The sequence below is a fragment of the Miscanthus floridulus genome, chromosome 13 (genome assembly GCF_019320115.1).
Source record: "Miscanthus floridulus cultivar M001 chromosome 13, ASM1932011v1, whole genome shotgun sequence".
Taxonomy (NCBI): domain Eukaryota; kingdom Viridiplantae; phylum Streptophyta; class Magnoliopsida; order Poales; family Poaceae; genus Miscanthus; species Miscanthus floridulus.
In genome coordinates, this window is record NC_089592.1 from 11,399,381 (window position 1) to 11,418,577 (window position 19,197).

General features: G+C 45.8%; 3 protein-coding genes across 7 annotated transcripts; 1 reads left to right on the forward strand and 2 right to left on the reverse strand.

The window, feature by feature from the left end:
* Positions 1–2,162: 2,162 nt before the first annotated feature.
* LOC136500595 (uncharacterized) lies at positions 2,163–5,934 on the forward strand. Of its 2 annotated transcripts, XM_066495983.1 has the most exons (9): positions 2,163–2,337; positions 2,442–2,554; positions 2,591–2,610; positions 3,172–3,359; positions 3,451–3,622; positions 4,243–4,445; positions 4,750–4,872; positions 4,946–5,049; positions 5,665–5,934. In XM_066495983.1, the coding sequence occupies exons 1-9, from the start codon at positions 2,262–2,264 to the stop codon at positions 5,797–5,799; spliced, it is 1,134 nt and encodes a 377-aa protein (XP_066352080.1). In that variant the 5' UTR covers positions 2,163–2,261; the 3' UTR covers positions 5,800–5,934. The 2 variants fall into 2 exon arrangements, with proteins under 2 accessions (XP_066352080.1, XP_066352078.1); XM_066495981.1 differs by having other exon boundaries at positions 2,164–2,337; positions 2,442–2,610.
* Positions 5,935–6,163: 229 nt separating this feature from the next.
* Positions 6,164–8,954, reverse strand: LOC136500596 (L10-interacting MYB domain-containing protein-like). Of its 4 annotated transcripts, none has more exons than XM_066495985.1 (4): positions 8,584–8,954; positions 7,427–7,525; positions 7,017–7,325; positions 6,164–6,865 (listed from the first exon to the last, which is right to left on the reverse strand). In XM_066495985.1, the coding sequence occupies exons 1-4, from the start codon at positions 8,608–8,610 to the stop codon at positions 6,326–6,328; spliced, it is 975 nt and encodes a 324-aa protein (XP_066352082.1). In that variant the 5' UTR covers positions 8,611–8,954; the 3' UTR covers positions 6,164–6,325. The 4 variants fall into 4 exon arrangements, with proteins under 4 accessions (XP_066352082.1, XP_066352081.1, XP_066352084.1 ...); XM_066495984.1 differs by having other exon boundaries at positions 7,421–7,525; XM_066495987.1 differs by having other exon boundaries at positions 7,427–7,649.
* Positions 8,955–11,997: 3,043 nt separating this feature from the next.
* LOC136499081 (BTB/POZ domain-containing protein At1g30440-like) lies at positions 11,998–17,530 on the reverse strand. Its single transcript, XM_066494779.1, has 5 exons — positions 17,063–17,530; positions 16,580–16,960; positions 14,877–14,946; positions 13,539–14,765; positions 11,998–12,876 (listed from the first exon to the last, which is right to left on the reverse strand). Exons 2-5 carry the CDS (start codon positions 16,636–16,638, stop codon positions 12,250–12,252), a joined length of 1,983 nt encoding a protein of 660 aa, XP_066350876.1. The 5' UTR covers positions 16,639–16,960; positions 17,063–17,530; the 3' UTR covers positions 11,998–12,249.
* Positions 17,531–19,197: the final 1,667 nt, after the last annotated feature.

Sequence of the window (19,197 nt, forward strand, 5' to 3'; positions counted from 1 at the left end):
GAACCAATCAATCACAAGAATGAATACCAATGAAGACCAATCACCTCGGAATCAAATGATGACACAATGATTTTTTTTACCAAGGTTCACTTGCTTGCCGGCAAGCTAGTCCTTGTTGTGGCAATTCACTCACTTGGAGATTCACGTGCTAATTGGCATCACACGCCAAACCCTCAATAGGGTGCCGCACAACCAACACAAGATGAGGATCACACAAGCCATGAGCAATTTATTAGAGTACCTTCTGGCTCTCCACTAGGGAAAGGTCAAAAATCCCTCACAATCACCGCTATCGGAGCCAGAGACAATCACCAACCTCCGCTCGATGATCCTCGCTGCTCTAAGCCATCTAGATGGTGACAACCACCAAGAGTAACAAGTGAATCCTATAGCGAAACACGAACACCAAGTGCCTCTAGATGCAAACACTCAAGCAATGCACTTAGATTCACTCCTAATCTCACAAAGATGATGAATCAACGATGGAGATGAGTAGGAGGGCTTTGGCGAAGCTCACAAGGTTGTTATGCCAATGCAAATGGCCAAGAGAGTGAGCTAGAGCCAGCCACACGTCTTTAAATAGAGCCCCCAACGAAATAGAGCCATTGGCTCCTCAGTCCTCTAAAACATGGGCTGACCGAACGTAGGACCCCAGCGACCGGTTGCCCAATGCTTGCCACGTGTCATCAGCCTTAAATGTTGAGCGCCCGATCTTAACGGCTAGTCTGCTTTGCGCCATGTGTTAAGTTGCGATCGGACACACTATCGCCTGGCATCCGGTCAGTTCCAGTAAGGTTCCAGAGGTGGAAATTCACGACCGGACGCGTCCGGTGGCTCATGATCGGACCTAGGCCTGCGTCTGGTCAACTCAGCCTCTCTCTGTTGCTTGCATAAGCGTACGTCACTAGGTGATCGGACGCACCCTCGGCGTGTCCGGACCCTCTTTCTCTTCAGCGTCTGGTCAAGGGAACGAGGGCGGCCTTCACTGCGCGCCAGTGACCGGAAGCGAGGTCAGAGTCCAGTCACTGCCCAAGGCAGAGTCCGGTCAATACGAAACTTCTCCTTTTGACCCTAAACTTCACCACCCTTGATCAAATGTGCCAACCACCAAGTGTATCACCTTGTGCACATGTGTTAGCATATTTTCTCAAATATTTTTAAGGGTGTTAGCACTTTACTAGATCCTAAATGCATATGCAATGAGTTAGAGCATCTAGTGACACTGTGATAACCGTATTTCGATACGAGTTTTACCCCTCTTAATAGTACGACTATCGATCCTAAATGTGATCACAGTCACTAAGTGTCTCGATCACTTAAACCGAAAAGCTACTATCAATTTCACCTTTGCCTTGAGATTTTTGTTTTTCTATTTCTTCTTTTCCAAATCTAAGCATTTGATCATCACCATGGCATCACCATCATCATGGCATGATCTTTATTTGCTTCACCACTTAGAGTAGTGCTACCTATCTCATAATCACTTTGATAAACTAGGTTAACACTTAGGGTTTCATCAATTCACCAAAACCAAACTAAAGCTTTCATCTCCGCTTATAGCTACATCATATCGAGGACTTGTACTACTCTAAAAAACTACTCTCTCTAGTAATTCAAGTCATTTTGGACAGCGATACGGTCTTTAAAGCGTAACTTTAACTTTTTATTTTTATAAAAAAATATTTATTAAAAGGTTATATATGTATATTTTTATGAAAGTACTTTTGAAGATAGATCTATTCATATAGTTTTTACATTTTCGAACTCAACAATTTATTCATGATTTATATTCCCAATGTTTTTAGAAAGGATTGCAAAAACTTTACCGCAATTTTTATTTGACGATAAAAAGGGGGAAAAAGATGAGAACTTTACGAGACTTTAACCAAGTCTTGTCCAAAACAACTTGAATTACCAATATGAAGAGAGTACTAGAGATGACCAACTATGAACTAGAAAGATATGGACGAATACAATAAGGAAGATGGGAAAAAACAAATAATAATTAATTAATTTGCAGTGGACCAATCTGGCATTAGAACAAATAATTTAGATGGACGATGGACGGTAAAACCACTAATGATTCTATAAAAATAGTATTAAAATGATTTAATTTCAATAGGTAATTATATTATTGTAGTCGGTTGATATTTGCTCTAAAAAGGACTAAAGCTAACCCACGTCCCCATCTTCGCCCCACGTCCCGATCCCCCACCCCCGCGCGGAAACCCAAGCTCGCGCGAAATCCAAGGTGAGAATCCATGGGCGGCGGCGGCGAACTCACTCCCACCAGCACCCCCTCCTCACCGTCGAGCTCCTCGGAGTCCCTTCCTCCTGGTGATTGTCTTGCCATACCTTATTGATCGAGTTACTGCTCTCCCAGTTCCTAACTTGAACGATCACCCTGTCCAATTGAATTTGACCTGGTTGTGCGGGTGTAGAGTTCGCCGAGTACGTGGCCGTCTCGCCGGTCTCCGATGACGACGGATCAGATGAGTGTTGCGTTTGCGACGACGACGAGGTGGACGCCATCCGTTACCGCCAACTGCGTGAGGCGAAAGAGCTATACTTCAACCGCCAACTGCGTGAGGCGAAAGAGATCATCACGAGGTAACCTGATTGTTATTGTTATTTTTTCTTGATATATATATACAAGACTATGTGAAGGACTAGTGGAAAAGATCATTTTACTTTTTTTATAATGATGAAATTGTGTTGCGTGCACGAAAACGGTACCATGCATTTGGGGGAAAAGCACCCCTTCTTGTCTGTGACACTTCGTCCTGCTTTTTACACTGAAAATTTCCAGGATTACTACTTGTACGGTCTGATACCATAGACATACCTAAATTTCCATGGAGTGCATGTTTTGCTGTTTTTTCATGGCATGAACTGAAGAAACGATGCCTTTAGGGTCTGAAAATATGTAAATAGTCATGTAAATATGATAGCATGTGCTTTACAGCTCTGCATTTTCTCTTCTTTATACGCTATGCTCCGTAATCTGTTCTGAGAAAACTTTAAATGGTGACTATACTTCTTTAATGAAACAACCATACATAAATACTGAAACAAAAAAGGTGCTACCTTGCACTATAAATCCCTAGGAAAGTTCACTCTGTTATGTTCTAATTCAGTAAATGCTTCATTAGAAAGTCAACCTATGAGCAGGTATAAGCCTGGTGACTGGGTTGAAGGAGTTGGCGGCGCAAAGGCTGGACATTTTCTCTTGCCTGAGATCACCACATTGCTGCTGGTGGGCCCTAGAGGTTCTGGCAAGAGCACACTTGTAAACCGAATTACAAGGGTCTTTGACAAGGATGATGATCCTTTTGCACCAGCTCGAGCACTGGTGTCATGTAAGTCTTGTCCTTTTTGGGGGATGCTATTTCGTGGTGACGTACAACTGAATTTGATTTCAAGCGATTAAACCTAAATTGATTTTGTTAGGCAATTCAAAATCAAATGGTACAATCTTTCTTCGTGAGTATCCAATTCCAAGGAATTCAAATGCCATATGTGTTTATGATACACGTGGCTGGTCAAATGACCCAGAGAAAAATTTCAAAATCCTGCATCAATGGATGACAAAAGGAATAAGCCATGGGGAGACAACAATGTGGTAAGGGGTGACTTGCTAACTCTTTGTTTTCTGTCTTGAGACTAGAAAAATATTGTACACTGTATGACTCTGTACAAACTGTTTATTATTTTCTGAGAGAGTAATTCTCATATTTCTGACAACAGATTCGAGTAATCAACCTTTTGCCATTCAGTATGTTCAAATATAATTTCAGCTGTCACCAGCCATATACAGATTGCAGAATGAGGCAGATTCTTAGGACTAACTATAGATTGTGACTGGATTTTTTGTCTCTCGTTTGTGCACGGATATGATAGAATTCAGGCATCAATAGGACAGCTGTCCTGAATTACTTACCTACCTGCTGTATGCTTTATAAGAATTTAAGGCCTCAATGAGGATCACCATGAAAATTCTCCCATTCTGTTTCACAGGACATAGTATTTCTAGCCAGGATCTGGATATGTTTTGAATTTTATGACAATTGCACTCATCATTGCATGGCATTCAGAGTATTGTTATACTTTAATGTTGTTTCCGTTTTTCTGTTTCAATTTCACAAACTTCCTTTATTATTTTAAGCTAAGGAAGTAACATATAAAGATTTACAACTCAATATATAACTTAAAGTCATTAAATTTCTGAACATTTTTACACAGGGATAATGATGAAGGCAATAAGACAGGGGACATCAAACCATTGGGGAGGCAATACAGTTTTCTTGGTTACATAACCCGGAAGGTCAATTTCGTGATATTTGTTGTTGATGGTGTCGCTGTCCTTGAGTCAACTGATAGCAACAATAAAGGATACACTGAGATACTCCATCAAACTTTTATGTATCCGTTCTTATCGATTGGAGGTAGGGATTGCTAAGATGCACACAAACTTTATATATCCATTTTATCATTATTATCATAGGAAATTTCCTGAATACAGATTTATGTTCACATATACTGCTTTATGAATGAAATATATGTTTTGATCCTGTGATATTCTCTTCAATTCAGATCTCACCTGCTATAGAATAGAGGCTCGTATACAGGTTGTTGATTTAAATTGTTAGCTTTAATCGTCACCTTGTTCATGAATGATGTTTGTTCTCTATTGATAAATTTATACTTGCTATCGTAGACATCATGTGATTATAACAAATTTTATTGCAGATGACAAACCTGTTGTTGTTGTCACACATGGTGATAGACTATCGATACAGCAACGTGCTCATGTTCAAAAGGAGTTAGCAGAGCTTCTAAACATTCCTGCCCAGCAAATTTATGATATACCAGGTATGGTATCCGTACTTTTATCATGATATAATATGAAACATTTTGAGTGTAGTATCTGATATATTCTACACAGGATCTGATGATTACCAAACTGATATGGCTGTATTGGATATGTTACATTACTGTGTCCGACATGCAGAGCAGAACCTCCCTGTTAAATTGAATTACCATTTAGAGGTTCGAGTTTCTTCCCTCTGTCCCTCTTATCATGGATTATATTATCTTTAGTTCATACAGTATGTCAGTATAGGAAATTAACATTTTTGAGTATGTTGAATAAACTAGACCCTTTTTCATAGTTCAGTGATGATTCACCTAGAGTCCTAGACGTCTTAGATTCTGGATGACATCTAAATGCTAGTCAAGGCTGTCATGTCTAGCGTCTAGACAGCATGGATGCACAATTAGACCATCTAGATAATGGTTAATCAAGATTAATCTCTAGTCATGGGATAGCATCTGTTTTCTGCAACTGATATTTTATTTACAAGGTGCTGTGTTAGATAGGACTTTTTTTTTATCGATTCTCTTTTAATGTAAACAAAAAGAAGTTTCCTGACAATGTGAAATAAAGATTTACTTAGCAGTAAAAAGGAGATTGTTGCTTATTTTCACCTCTATATGCTATTCATGTGATATCTCCCTAACTAGTTAGAAACACGTGTAACAGTTTGTTGCCTGTTGTTACTGTCATAATAGTTGGTTCTCAATTTTTTCCCTGTAAGGGATATGTATCACTTGATTTGGTGATACTTGGAAGATGTACCTACTCTAAAGCTCATGTTTTGACAGGTGCTTGGGCGTGAAACTCTTAATAAAATGGCAGAGCAATTGATGGGCTTAGATGCAGTCATTGAAGTCGCCATTATTTTCCTATGCATTGTAATCCTTCTGCTTCGATTTTCAGATAAATTGGTGCAGGCATAGCTATGTTCTGCACTTGGATTGTAAATAAGAAAACATTGCGGTTACTAGTCTCCCTTAGCTAGCAGAGGACTCAAGGTAGTTGAGCAAGACATCGTTTGGATGGCGTGCCACGCGTGATTGTTTCTGGTTATGCTAGACATCGAGTACCCTATTACTTTTATGTGTGCATTGTATATATTGACAGAACGTACTGTGATGGAACTTTGTATATATTTAATAATAAAATAGTTTGTCACGAACTGCCGGACGAAGACTTTAATACACATCTGCGGAGCCTTTGTGCTGTTTATGTTGACATCACCCAATACTTACTGGACTTGCATATTTGAAGCAGTTGTAACAAGGGACATCAACATGTAATTAACATCAACATCTAATTAACTAAAAACTAAAACAAGGGTAGAAGGTTCAGCATAACATAATTCGCAGTACAGATATAATGCTTCCTTGTGTCCCTATGTCACCATGGGTACATTCCACTCAGGCAAGCCTAGCACAAGCACCTGAAAACTAAGCATGGACCATATCACATCTTAACATTATCCCAAGTCCATCGGATCCATGCAATTCGGTTCTTTGGAGTGGTAATGCACCTAAAGGCCGCACGTCGGATTGGTGACCTAAATAGCTCAGTAGCTATAAAAAACAACTCAGATCCTTGAGATACACCATCCTTTTCTACAAGCTGCAGCAACTCTATCACCTCCTCTTGCTCACGCCAGATGGCATTGCTTTCATTCCTACTTTCAAGCATGCTCTCAGATATGAGTTCGCCATAGTACCCTGTATTCTTATACCTCTTGGTTGGGCGGCTGTCAACCATATGCTCCTGGCTTGACCATTGGGACACACGGCCAATCCTATAGCATCCTATGTTCTCCTCCGGACATCCGATATTGACCTCTGACACTCGTGCACCGTTATCTTCACCTCCCCCACTTGGTGTCCTATCACCACCAACACACAACTTTGTACTGTCTTTGCCATCCATGGAGCCAAAAAGAATGGTGAGCGCATCCTCGTGTGCAAGCGCCTTGCCACGAAAGTCTTCTGCTGCACTATTCTCCTACAAGCCAGTAACGGTGAATACGTAAGATTGAGGACAATTCAACATAAACTTTTCTGCAATTGATAACAATCGGATGTCCAACTACAGGAGCACTTTTAAACTCAACGAAAAAAAAGAATTGACATTAAACATAACAAACTGTAGTCACCGTGATTTGATTGTCACATGCGTCAGCATCTTGTGTAATGGTGCTTGAATTCTTGTCCCACCCGCCTCTAGTCTTGTCGTTTTGTTGCCTCCATAAATTGTACATCCTTTTCAGGCTGTTAAATTTGTTCTGCAGCTGTTTGGTATCATAAACCCTGCGTGTGTGTTCTTTGAAATTGCGATACAGATTGTGCCACCCTATCTTGGTTAACCCCTTACTGTTATAGTTTTCCTTTTCCTTCTCAGCGATGCAAAGGTCCAGGAACATTCTTGTAGTGTGGTCATCCCAATGAGCACGGCCTCGATCCATCTGTGTGTAACTTTGCATTATATGTCTTTCTACTTACAAGATTTATACGTCACACATGCATTACCAAAAGCAAGATACAGGGTAAAGTAACTAACACTTGCCATGATGGGATTGTGCCTTGCTGGAGTTGTATGCAAATCGTAGCCACGAACTTCAGGTGGAGAGCATGATGACATCGAGGAGTAAGCCAGAGTTGTCACCTTTCAGTCAGAATTATCAGGATAGATGTTTATTTTCTGAGTTTCTAACTGATAATTGGTGTTGTATAAAGTGCAAGCTTCGTCAACTTCACTGATTTCATAGCAAGAAACCTTTATGCTTGAACTATTACAGGAACAATAAAGAGATATCAGATGTAGATCAGAATTCAGAAACTCTACCGAAATGTCCAACACAGGACTGGAACAGGCAAGTAACAAGTTGGAGTTGAAAAGGACTGGAAGCAAATCGACATACTGCACACAGTAATAATTACCCACTGGCGGAGAAAATATGAAACATGTCTAAAAAAAGGAACCAATATGCAAAAGATGCCGAACACAAATCTATATTTACATGATACAACAGGTCATGAACAAACACAAATTTCGAATCAGTAGATGCCTGCACGATTCCATAGTTGCCCTAGGACTGAAACTGCACTTACATTTGAGTTGGCCTAAAATCGAACTCTAGGAGCAAAAAACTGTTGTAAAAAATGTTCTGCAGAAGTGCCACTTAGTTTGAAAGCAAGGTGCAATACATGGATCCAAAACTTATCTTGCAACCACTATCTTCTAGAGCTGAATGCAGCGTATAGAAATTAACAGAAGCTATTTTTTTAGGGACCAACCAAAAGGTAGAAGTAAAATTAGTACACGCAGCAACATGAATACATATGCTTAAGGGAGCTATTTGCAGCTATTGCTTGGATTATGTCGAGAACATATGCATGCCCATTGCTGCTTTAAGTTCATAAGTTGCATAAAAAAACAGAGTGAAACATCCACTCATAATATGGAGGATGCTTCTATGTCAACATTAACTGATATATAGTTTCTATTGCTTAAACAAATTTCAGGCTGCTATGTCAACCTTAAGTGAAGATCTCTCATGCTCACAGATTGTCAACTCTCCTTATAAAGGAAAATCTGTCATGCTCACTAATGACTTAGTACGCTCTTAGTGCAATTAAGCATGGGTTTCACGGGATTGAGTTGACGGGGAACGCTTGTACAGTTGTACGCAACAAAGCTACGTCCGGATAGAGGATACTCACCTTGGCGGGACGGCTCGATCTGCACATAAGAGTCAGTAGTGCGCGGAGGTGCGCGCGTGCGGGCTCGCCGTCGCTGCGAGGAACGCCCGCCAGCGGTGGGGAACGCCGGAACGGGTGACAGAATCCGCGCGAGGTCGCCGACGCCGCCCAGGAATGCCCCTCGACGTCGATGGGGGGCGGGTGAGAGAGGCGTCGTCAACTCGATTTAACGCCTCCTAGCGCCAGTGACCTGGCCGGAGGGCGGAGACGCGGGCAGCGACTGGGGCACCAAACCCTAGAGCAGGCGAGTCCTCTCGAGACTCGAATCCGCCGGAACCGAAGGACGGAGAAGACGGGGGGAAGGGAAGGAGCCTTTCACATGTGTGCCATTAGGAAAGAGGTTCACACTCATATGCCACAAAAAAAAAAAAATTTGAACGCATCCGAGTGCCATGACGATAAATTTTCTTGCTTTCCACCCCGTTTCGTCCACTTCCGCTAGATTTCCACCGTTTCACAGTTCTAATATGCGGGCTCGACCATTGACGAATCATAGAATACCCTTCTTCCTCTAACAGGTGGGGCCAAGCCGTAAGTGACCTAGTCATCATCTTCCTCCTCATCTTGTCATCTTCCTCTACTTCCATCTTATCAAAACAGGCCTATGACAGTGGCTCGGCAGGCGTGGCCTGCGCGAACATCAGCGCGTGGCCGACCTCGAGGGCAGAGACAGATGCGCGCGGCGAGGCGAGTCCACCCCGAGCTCGATGTTGGACGCGCGTAGCTCGCCGTCGACCGTGTGTGTCTCCTCGGCTCCAGTCGTGCCCCTGCGCGCGCCACTGTCGGAGCTCACTGCCTGCGCGACCACGCCGCCAGAGCCCGCGCGGACTTCACCACGGACCTCGCCCAGCTCCGCCGCGGTTGCGGCGTCTTGGTCGCGCACCCCACCGTCGGTCGTGCGCCCCGCCGCCGGCTGCGCGCCCCCCACCATCGCGTGCTCCGGCCAGTCCGGACGAGCGAGCAAGTGAAGGGGCACAGCAGCGCCACCGCAACAACCATGGCAGCTCTATGGAGCTTCACCATTTTTTAATCCAAGACCATGGGGAGGGAGAGGAGGGCAAGGTGGTTCAGATAGACTACCTACCTTGGTCAATTACAGCTCAGGGATAGAGAACGACAGAGCACTGTCGCAACCACCATGGCCGGCGAGCAGAGCTCGCAGCGCCGCCGTGTTCCACTACCTGCAGCCGTCCTCAGCCCCAACCAAACCCGTTGCGGCTACGCCTTCTTTTCCTCTACGCGTGTGCCGCTCCGTCCCCGGGTCGTGGTCGCCGCCATGGGCCATTGCCGCCGGGAGCCACCGCAGCGTGCGCGGGTGCCCTAGTGCTCGCGCACCACAACGTCGGCAGCAGGCTAACAAGCGGAGGATCGCGCTGCAGACGTGGTGGAAGGAGCAGAGGTTCTGGGTGCCCAACGCCCTCACCGGTCAGTTCTTCGGCTACGTCAGCGCCGCCCAGGAGCTGCTCATCGCGTGCAGCCTCGCGGTCACCGTCGCCGTCCCGTTCGACAATGCCGCGCTGCTCGCGCGCGCTGGTCCGTGCGTGCCACACGTCACCTTCTCCTCCTCCTGTGCGCTCCACCTCGCCATGTCGCACGCCCTCTACGCAGCCCGACGATGAAATGTTCACAGTGGGCCCGCTGTCGGACGCTGACGGCGTGGCCACATCGTCGGGGGCGACCGCGGTGGCGGCGGCACGGGTGGCCGCGTGGCTGGACGCGTTCCCAGACGGCTCCGTGGTGTACGTTAGCTGTCACCGGCGCAGGCGGCGTCCGTGGCTGAGCTGCCGCGTTCGTGTGGGCTTGGCTGCGTTTCCAGATGTCAACGGGGAATTCCCCGTCGGGGAGTGCCTCCCCATCCCCGTCCCCGTGGGGAAGAAAATTCCCCATCCCTATCCCCGTCAAGTGCCACGGGGGAGACTTTCTCCCCATCCCCATCCCCGTCGGGGAATTAGTCCCCGTGGGGATCCCCGTGGACCGCAGGTATTTCATCGTCATCTACAAAGTTTACACTTCAAACTTTATTTAAGTAGCACATATATGTTCTATAGCATTTTCACTTAATAAAAATTGGTTTAAAACCCTAAGTGATATATCGGGACTATGAAATGTAACTTTCATTTCGCGTTTCCGTTGATCGTTTCGAGTTACGAAATTTGATCTACACACTATATCACATGCATTAACACATAACCATGATGCTCATGTAGTGTTTTAATAAACGATTTACGGGTGTTACAGGAGCTAGGGTTACAACATTGCTTATATATCACAGGTATTGGGCCTTGCCAGTATATGGGCCTTTGGAATCGAGTCCCCGCGGGGAGCGAGGACGGGGGCCTACATACCATCCCCGCCCCCGTGATCTCCGACGGGGATAACTTCGGCCCCGTTTAATCTCCCGTGGGGGTAGAATTCATACCATCCCCGTCCCCTAATGGGTGAATTCCCCGCGGGGATTCGGGGAACGGGGCCTCGTTGACATCTATAGCTGCGTTCGTGTGGGCTTTGCGAAGCTGGCGCGAAGCTCGGCAGCGTTCGTGTGGGCGGCGAGGACGGGCACTACAGTGTCGGACGGGTTCAAGGCGGGCACGGTGTCACGCGGGCTGGTGATCCACGGGTGGGCGCCGTAGGTGGAGGTGTTGCGCCACCGCGCCGTGGGCTGGAACTAAGGGCTGGAGGAGGCCGCCGCCGGGGTGGCCATGCTGGCGTGGGCCATGGGCGCCGACCAGTTCATGGACGCACGGCAGCATGGAGGCACGCGGATCTATGCAGAAGCTGCCCAGCCGATCGGATAGAATAGAGGGAGGAAATAAAATAAGTGAGGAAGAAAAGAAAATGAGAAAATAAATTTCTGAGGGCATTTTAGACTTTTTTTTGCTGTGGTTTGACACCGTTCGAGGCAAATATGGACATAATGGCGTGGAAGGCAAGAAAGTTTAGCATCATGGCACCAAGATAAAAGGCTCGAAGGAAAGTCTGGGTGTAAGACTATCTTTCATAATGGCACACAGGTAAAAGGCTCGAATGGAAATCTGGGTGCAGCCGATGGGCTGTACCGTGCAGCTGCAGCCCAAACAACCGCAGTAAGCAGAAGCGAGCAGGCCTGGGCTGCTGCTGGGCTGTGCTGTGCAGCTGCAGCCCAAACAGCCGCAATAAGCAGAAGCGAACAGTCCATCATTGAGATGCTTGAATATAAACACTTTCAGCAGTCCAATGGAATCATATTTCAATTCAAAATACTAAAAAACGGCAGGCAGTCTCGTTCGGGTTTTCACCCAAATTGATTTGAGAAGAAAAAGTGACAATGCATTTATCCGAATCAATGCGTATGCCCTTTCAAATTTGAGGTTTGAGAGTCGGTTTGGAGCCCAGAAATTTCACAGAAACTTGGTTGGATTCTACTAGTAAATTACTATCAGATTCATGGCCATGTACAAGTACAACGGAAAGCATGGAACAGCTGGAGCATATTCCCCCTGGAACTATGGATGTCGAAGTCCAAAAGATGCTGGTAACGCTATGGATTTTCACTGAGCAAATGCCAAAAAACATGAGGATCACAATTATATCGATAGTGTCTCCCTCAGTCGTGTTGATCCAGGGCCTATACTGTGTGTTTGTAGATATCTAACAGGCTGACAGGTTCATCTTGTGCTTCCTGTGCTTCAGCTGCAGCGCGCCATCACTGGCAGCGCCACCCTTGACCACGGCCAGCTTGTCCTCGCTCCCCGTCGCCACTGCCTTTGACTTTGACTTTGACTTCGACGTCTCCGGAGCAGCCTCCTTGTCCTTGGTGCTGCAGACGGGCTTTGCGGTGAGCGCGAACGGGAACCTGCTCTTGCCGGCGCTCCGGCTGCGGCCGAGCCGCTCGATGTCCTCTCTCATGGCGGAGCACTCCTTCTCCAGCTCAAACACCCGCTGCTTCATGCTGTCCATGCCTTCCCGAAGCGTCTGATTCTCCCTGGCAGCCAGGGGCCAGCCGGCGCCACGGTGGTGCTCGCCCGAGACAGGCAGGCCGCCAAGCTGCCGCGAGACGCCGCCGCCACCAACACCATCAAGGGGCTCCGAGATCATGAGGCATTCCGCGATTGAGCTCCGTAGCTGGAGCTGCTCGAAGAAGAGGACCTGCACGATGATGCGGAGAGGGAGGCGCTCGTTCTGAGCTGCGTGCGTGCAGGCCTCCAGGGACAGCTTCTGGCAGTCCATCACCCGGCAGAGCTCTTCCTTCTCTGATTCTGACAGATGTGGGTGCGCCTACCAAACGAAAACAAAGTGGACTGTGAGCAAATTAAACATGAAGGTGATCGATCTGTGTGATAATTGCCAAACATTCTGTTACATAAATAAATACAGGGTAAATTATGTCCTATGTGCAATTAAAATGCAACAACGATATCAGAATATGACTTGAATACAACATTGTCGAGTAAGCATCATTTCGAATTCTCGATGCAACAAAAATCATACTCCCTCCGTCCCAAAATAAGTGGCGTTCTTGCTTTTCGATGAGTCGAACATTTTTAACTTTGACCAAATATATACAAAAATATTAATATACATAATCAGTATCATTAGATAGATCATTGAATCTATTTTCATAACAAACTTATTTGGAGATACAAATATTGCTAATATTCTCTACAAATCTAGTCAAACTTAAAATAAGTTTGACCAGCACGGATACCATAGCGACATTTATTTTAGGACGGAGGGAGTAGGTTTCTAAACCTAATCGTTGGAACTATGAACAGTGAGAACAGCCATCCACCAATTCCTTTCCAATGCAATGATACTACCAATATTGTAGGATATGATATGAAAGAACTGTGAAACACATACGCAGTGAAAATTTAACTTTATCTGTGTTCTTCAGGAAGTGAAAACTTTCACAAAGAGCAAATAAAACCAAGTGTTACCTTGAGATATATGTCAATAGCACGATAAAGCCCATCATCTATTGGACGAGCATAATCTGGTATAGCAGCAGCCAAACACCGAAACTTTGGCAGCTTCAAGTTCATGTCTGGTGCAACTTCAGCTAGATAACCATCAATCAACTTAGCAACCATCGTTGTTGGCATTAAATATGGTGAGGCTAACATTTGCCCATCTTCACCAATGCCAGGGGAGGCCCCACCAGTTTCTTGGTCCATTGCCAAGAAATGGTCTACAATCCTCTGCACACAGTCCACATCATACAGTGTTTCCACAGAATCAGAGACATTCGGTATCAAAAGATCTTCCAGGCTGGCCTTGTCAAGCTGCATACCTATCCGTCTCTCCAAGTTCGACATGCAGGAGGGATTGGCTTTCAAGAAGATTGCTGTGCGCAGAAGGCCAAAAAGTAGCTTGCATGATGTAACACCCCTTTGGAAAGGTAGTAGTCGATCGATCTCCTCAAGAAGATATTTCTGGTCATCTTCAGAAGGGATGGATGTTAAACTAGTCATAGAAAGACAGTTGCTGACATCACTGATGCTTTTACGCCGATTCAAACCAGGCAAACGCCTTTTCGCATAATGGTTAAGGGATCCAACAATAATCTCCTGACTGATGCCCCGATACTCCATGGCTGAGATGAGTTTTTTGTATAACGGAAGGCTTAAACATGAGACATCATCATACCACCAATCCGGGCTGCTATTTCTTGGCCTTGCTCCTGTGCTAATACCATTCCACAAGAGACTCCCTCCAGGACTCTGCATGGGGCCTCCATACTGGGCTACAGGCCATCCAAATAGATCAGGGTCACTGCATGATCTAGTTGCAATAGAGTCTACACACCTCTTTACAATTTGCAATCTTTCAGCAACTTCAAGGACATTGTCACAAGTTTGAAGCGCCTTGACTGAATCCTTCCAGCTCCTGAGGACTGTTTGGGTGAGGAAGTACTCGGTCTGTGCGATCAAATTTTCCTCAGATATCTCTTCTGTCATCTCAAGATAATCAGCAGCACAACGAAGGTGTACAACGTTGGAGGCAGTCATTTCAAACTTTACACCATAGCAAAATTTGGCAGCCAGTTCAAAAGCCTTTGCTCCACCAGGAATGTCAGATAGATCAATGGTACAGCTATCGTCCCCCTTATCGATTTTCTCTCTGATACGCTTCTCTAACAGGCCACTTTTTGATAATAGAGGAAACTGTAACAGACCCAAATTCAAAGAAATGAGTCAATTGCACAAATGGTGTGAAGCAATGGAAAACGGTACGAAAGAAAGAAACAGTTGTGGATGTTTTTGATGAAAATTTACCTTGTGAAGATGGAAAGACTGTTCCCCAACTACCACAGTTATATCACTGGGAAGACCAGATGTGCAGTACCTGTAACATAATGGACATTAACTTTTCAGCATTCATTTTCTCTTTGGATAACTGAACCTTTAGTAAAACATGTACTTTGACAACTTTAACAGAGGGACATGCATGAAAATAAGTAGAGAACTCATCCCAGTAAACCATGCAAGATAATAATTTTCTTGCCCATCATGAAAAGGATCCACAATAGGCATCATGTCATCGTATCCCTGGTTATGGGCATACAGTTGCTATTCAGAAACATGAAAGACAGTTTAACAGTACAGATTATCCAACACCATGAAGCTATCAAGGCCTGCTATTTCAAAGACAGACAGAGTGAGAGAGAGAGAGAGAACAAACTTCAGCTTTACCAAGAGAGGGCTAAAAAAAGATTAAAAATACTTGATCAATTGTTATCAACACTACTGATAAATTTTGAACAACGGTCACATATGTTCTTCTGCTCCTGACCCAAATAGGCAGTTCTAAGTAAGAGATTGTTCAGTAATAAAAGATAGTTCTTCAAAGCTCAGGCGTTGTACTAGGTAGAGCAATAAGTTATCTCAAGTAGCATAATTGCAGAAGTGTATTTACACGCGGCAGGGCCAGTATCAGCCAGAGTACCCAGCATAATGTGGTGACAGTGCAAAGTGTGAAGGACCAAATTCGGTCCATTTAGTGCTCACCATGTGCGAGGCACTTAGGCCCTGTTTAGATCCCACCCAAAATCCAAAATTTTTCAAGATTTCCCGTCACATCAAATCTTGCGGCACATGTATGGAGCATTAAATGTAGGTAAAAAGAATAACTAATTGCACAGTTTGCCTGTAATTGGCGAGACGAATCTTTTAAGCCTAAATAGTCCATAATTGGATAATTTTTGACAAATACAAACGAAAGTGCTACAGTAGCCAAAAGCCAAAAATTTTCGTATCTAAACGGGGCCTTACAAGTCAGATCATAATACAAGCCCCCAAAGTCAACGGAAATAATTGGCAAATAAAAGGGGGATATCGCGGCTGTAAATACTAAACCTAGGACAAGATTTCCTCACTACACGCGCTCTATGTACCCACTACTGCCTTCACTTCAATAAGTTCCAAAGCAGTACAAAAGAAAAGAAATGTTGGCCTCCACCAACAAATCGAATTTCGTCGTTGCCTAGAATGCATCGAAACAGAAATTTTAGCGGGCTCGTATTAACAGGCTGTATTTTCGACCACTGATAGTAAATCTATCCAGAAAGTGGTAGCAGCCAAAAACAAAAGATAAGGTTTCCAATCTCTTATAGCTGGTTCCCACTTTCTGATTGAATCCCAGCCATTCGAGAGAAATGGGTTATATACTATAAGCAGAGCCGCAGATAGAGCCAAGAAGAAGAGGTTTGGCAGTGGATGTACGGCAGCTTCTAGTATCATGCATGGCACCTTTGATTCGGCGCATAGACAAATGCTAGTGGTCTATTGTGGTCGTAGGTATAACAATGATACATAATAACTGTATCATCAAATCAGTCAATTAAACATTGCGCAAATCAGTCAATTAAGCATTGCACAAATAAATCAATTAGTACGCCAGTTATATATAAACAAATAAATAAACAAATGAATGTGCAGATTAGGCATGGCAAGGCAACATGGCAGGGGAAAGTGCGTACCACTCCTGCCCTTGCTTCCGGAACACATCAGCCCTGGATCCCAGCTTGAGGCAGGCCATCGTCCGGGACGGAGCTGCAGCTGGTTCCAACCTCCAAGGCCACCCAGCAGTACCGTGGACACCACCACACTACATGAATGGGTGCGCGGGGCGCGGGGGTTCCTTGTGTGAGACTAAGGCAGCAGCGTCCCGGCTTTCCGCCCGCACCGCACGCGACGCGCTTGGACCGACGGGAAACTTTCCCCACTCAGTCCAGTCCGGGAGCCGACGGCCGCGGCGAAGTGGAGAGCGCGGGGTGTGGGAGGCTCAGAAGGCGACGCTGAGGATCCGCCAGAGCACGCGGAAGAGCCAGACGAAGTTGCACATCTGCAGAGAAGTGATTCTGATACAGGAGAGGGGATCGGTCAGGACTTGAGGAATTCGCACGCCGGAATTAGGGAGCTTTATTTGGAAATAAAAAGGGAACGAGAGAGAAATCGCGTACCTGAACCCGGGACAGAGAAATCCGTGGCCTGTTCACACCACACCACCGCCGCGCCGTCCGAAGAGGACGCTCTCCTACCAGACCCTCGCGGCCTCTCCGCCGCCGGCACCTACGGCAGTCCACGCGCCAAGATCCAAGCTTTACGCGGGGAATCAACCGCCGGCGCTTGCGCGTGCGTGCGCTAAACCCACTGGTCAGGGTAACGAGGAAGAAGGGACGGGCGGACCCCTGGAGGCAAGAACCCCGTGGCGGATACCGTGGGACGAGGAGAGAGAGGGGAGGCAGGCGGCGCGGGGTTGGTTTTTGTTTATGGAAGGGGCGGGCCGTACAAGGGAAGGGAATGTTGCGGGTGCGAGAGCATCCAAGAACTAGTAGAACATTCTGTTCTAGTATGGCGCGGAGGGCAAGGGCGAGGAAAGGACAGGGGCAGGCAGGGGAGGGAATGGAAGGAGCAGCTGGATGGAGAGAAGGGGAACGACGGAATGGAAGGTGAAGGGGCCAGGTGGGGGTGGGGGGGGGGGGGGGGAGGACGTGCTGGTGGTGGGGCTCGCGCCCAGCAGGCCCAATCCACTTCTTTTGTTTTATTTTATTATTTATTATCTCCGGGATCTCTCGGCTGTGGCGCTGTATACAGTGCTGTTCGTTTGCGTTATAAGTCCATATTTTGTCGATCAATAAATAATATTTTTCTATCATAATAAATCAGTCAATAGTATTTTTAGTCATAGCTTATCAGCCAAGCGAACAGGGCATATATACGTTGGTCGGTCTATTCAGCCTGTTCGTTGGTTGGTTTCTGAACTGATAAGCTCGACTAATACTAATTTATTATGAGAAAAAAATACCGTTGACCGGCTAATAAGCTCTGGCCGCAAACGGGCTGATTGCGAGGCGGCCGTGGAGTCATGGAACCCTGGTCCATGCCTGCAACCGTCCATGGAGGAGGTAGACTCAACCAGGGGAGTGGACGAGTGGTAGGGCTCACACACAGAGCTTGTCTGGCATGTCACCCAACCGGCCAACCGAGACCCGGTCACTCGATCAGCTTGCGATTCTTTTTTTTCCCCATATCTATACGCACAGGTCTCCTGTGTTTACTCGTGGACCAGTTCAGCGAATTGGGCGTGTTTTGGTTACCCGTCACCACCAGCCACACCACAGATCCTCCTGGTAAAACACTGTTGTGGTTTGGTTCTTTTATTGGCCCGTTCGCTACGTTGAAAAAAACAGGCTGTAAGACTTGGAAGCATTTCCAACCGGAAAACATAATGAATCATGTGGTCTTATTTGGATGTACTTGTATCAACTTTAATTCATGTGTTGGAGTGATTGGAGTAAAATTTTGCTTAGTTTTTACCTTAATCTATTTCAATACACTTAGATTGAGGGGAACAGAGTACAACCAGTCCTGCGCGGGTGAGCTACATGGAATCCAGTCGATACTACCCTACCGTCCTCGCACGAAATTATAAACGTAGTGATAATTTTCACTTACATCCCTAGTTAATTCTTGTACCTACCAGACAAATGCACTCCTCGGATTTGCTCGCTTCGCCCCCTGTCCTGCCACGCTACGGTAATCATCACGACAGATTGTGGTGGTGATGCTGTCCGTGCGACGGACAGAGTGCCGTGCCGGAGTTCAGTTCAGTTAACTTAATTACTGCTGGGCTCGTAACACTGTCGAGCTATCCTTCTTGACTCGAAAGGTGTCGGGTGCCAGCGTCGCTGCACATGATGACATTCGCTATTTGGCTTTGGCTCGCATGACAGGCATGCCATAGTGCCATACGCCCATACTCGAGCTTGACGCACGCATATGCTTTTGCCTTGTGTTTGAAGGCAACAAGATTCTAGCTACGACACTACGTACTAGACTAGATTCTAGTAAAAGGCAGCAGTCAGCAGAAGCAATGAAGCTGATGAATGAACCAGGTGTAGCGTCAACCAATTATGGTTTATGGATAGCATTATGAGAAATCCAGGGGATTGATGGGCAATTGATGACCAATTGTTCATCATACACATGTGTTGCCAAGCCAATGCTGGCGATGCATGCAAGTAAAATGCTATGGCGGTTATATATATCTACTGGTTATACATATCTACTCCCTCCGATTCGAAATTATAAGTTA

What these genes read in the sequence shown, in the direction of transcription:
- LOC136500595 (XM_066495981.1), top strand. Translation starts at nt 2,262, where the DNA reads ATGGGCGGCGGCGGCGAACTCACTCCCACCAGCACCCCCTCCTCACCG. An exon ending in CATGGGGAGACAACAATGTG is followed by an intron (nt 3,623 to 4,242) that starts GTAAGGGGTGAC and finishes ATTTTTACACAG; the next exon opens with GGATAATGATGAAGGCAATA. An exon ending in GCAAATTTATGATATACCAG is followed by an intron (nt 4,873 to 4,945) that starts GTATGGTATCCG and finishes TATTCTACACAG; the next exon opens with GATCTGATGATTACCAAACT.
- LOC136500596 (XM_066495984.1), bottom strand. Translation starts at nt 8,610, where the DNA reads ATGTGCAGATCGAGCCGTCCCGCCAAG. An exon ending in GATCGAGCCGTCCCGCCAAG is followed by an intron (nt 7,526 to 8,583) that starts GTGAGTATCCTC and finishes TCTGACTGAAAG; the next exon opens with GTGACAACTCTGGCTTACTC. An exon ending in ACAATCCCATCATGGCAAGT is followed by an intron (nt 7,326 to 7,420) that starts GTTAGTTACTTT and finishes AGTTACACACAG; the next exon opens with ATGGATCGAGGCCGTGCTCA.
- LOC136499081 (XM_066494779.1), bottom strand. Translation starts at nt 16,638, where the DNA reads ATGGCCTGCCTCAAGCTGGGATCCAGGGCTGATGTGTTCCGGAAGCAA. An exon ending in AGTCTTTCCATCTTCACAAG is followed by an intron (nt 14,766 to 14,876) that starts GTAAATTTTCAT and finishes GGTCTGTTACAG; the next exon opens with TTTCCTCTATTATCAAAAAG. An exon ending in CTATTGACATATATCTCAAG is followed by an intron (nt 12,877 to 13,538) that starts GTAACACTTGGT and finishes TTCGTTTGGTAG; the next exon opens with GCGCACCCACATCTGTCAGA.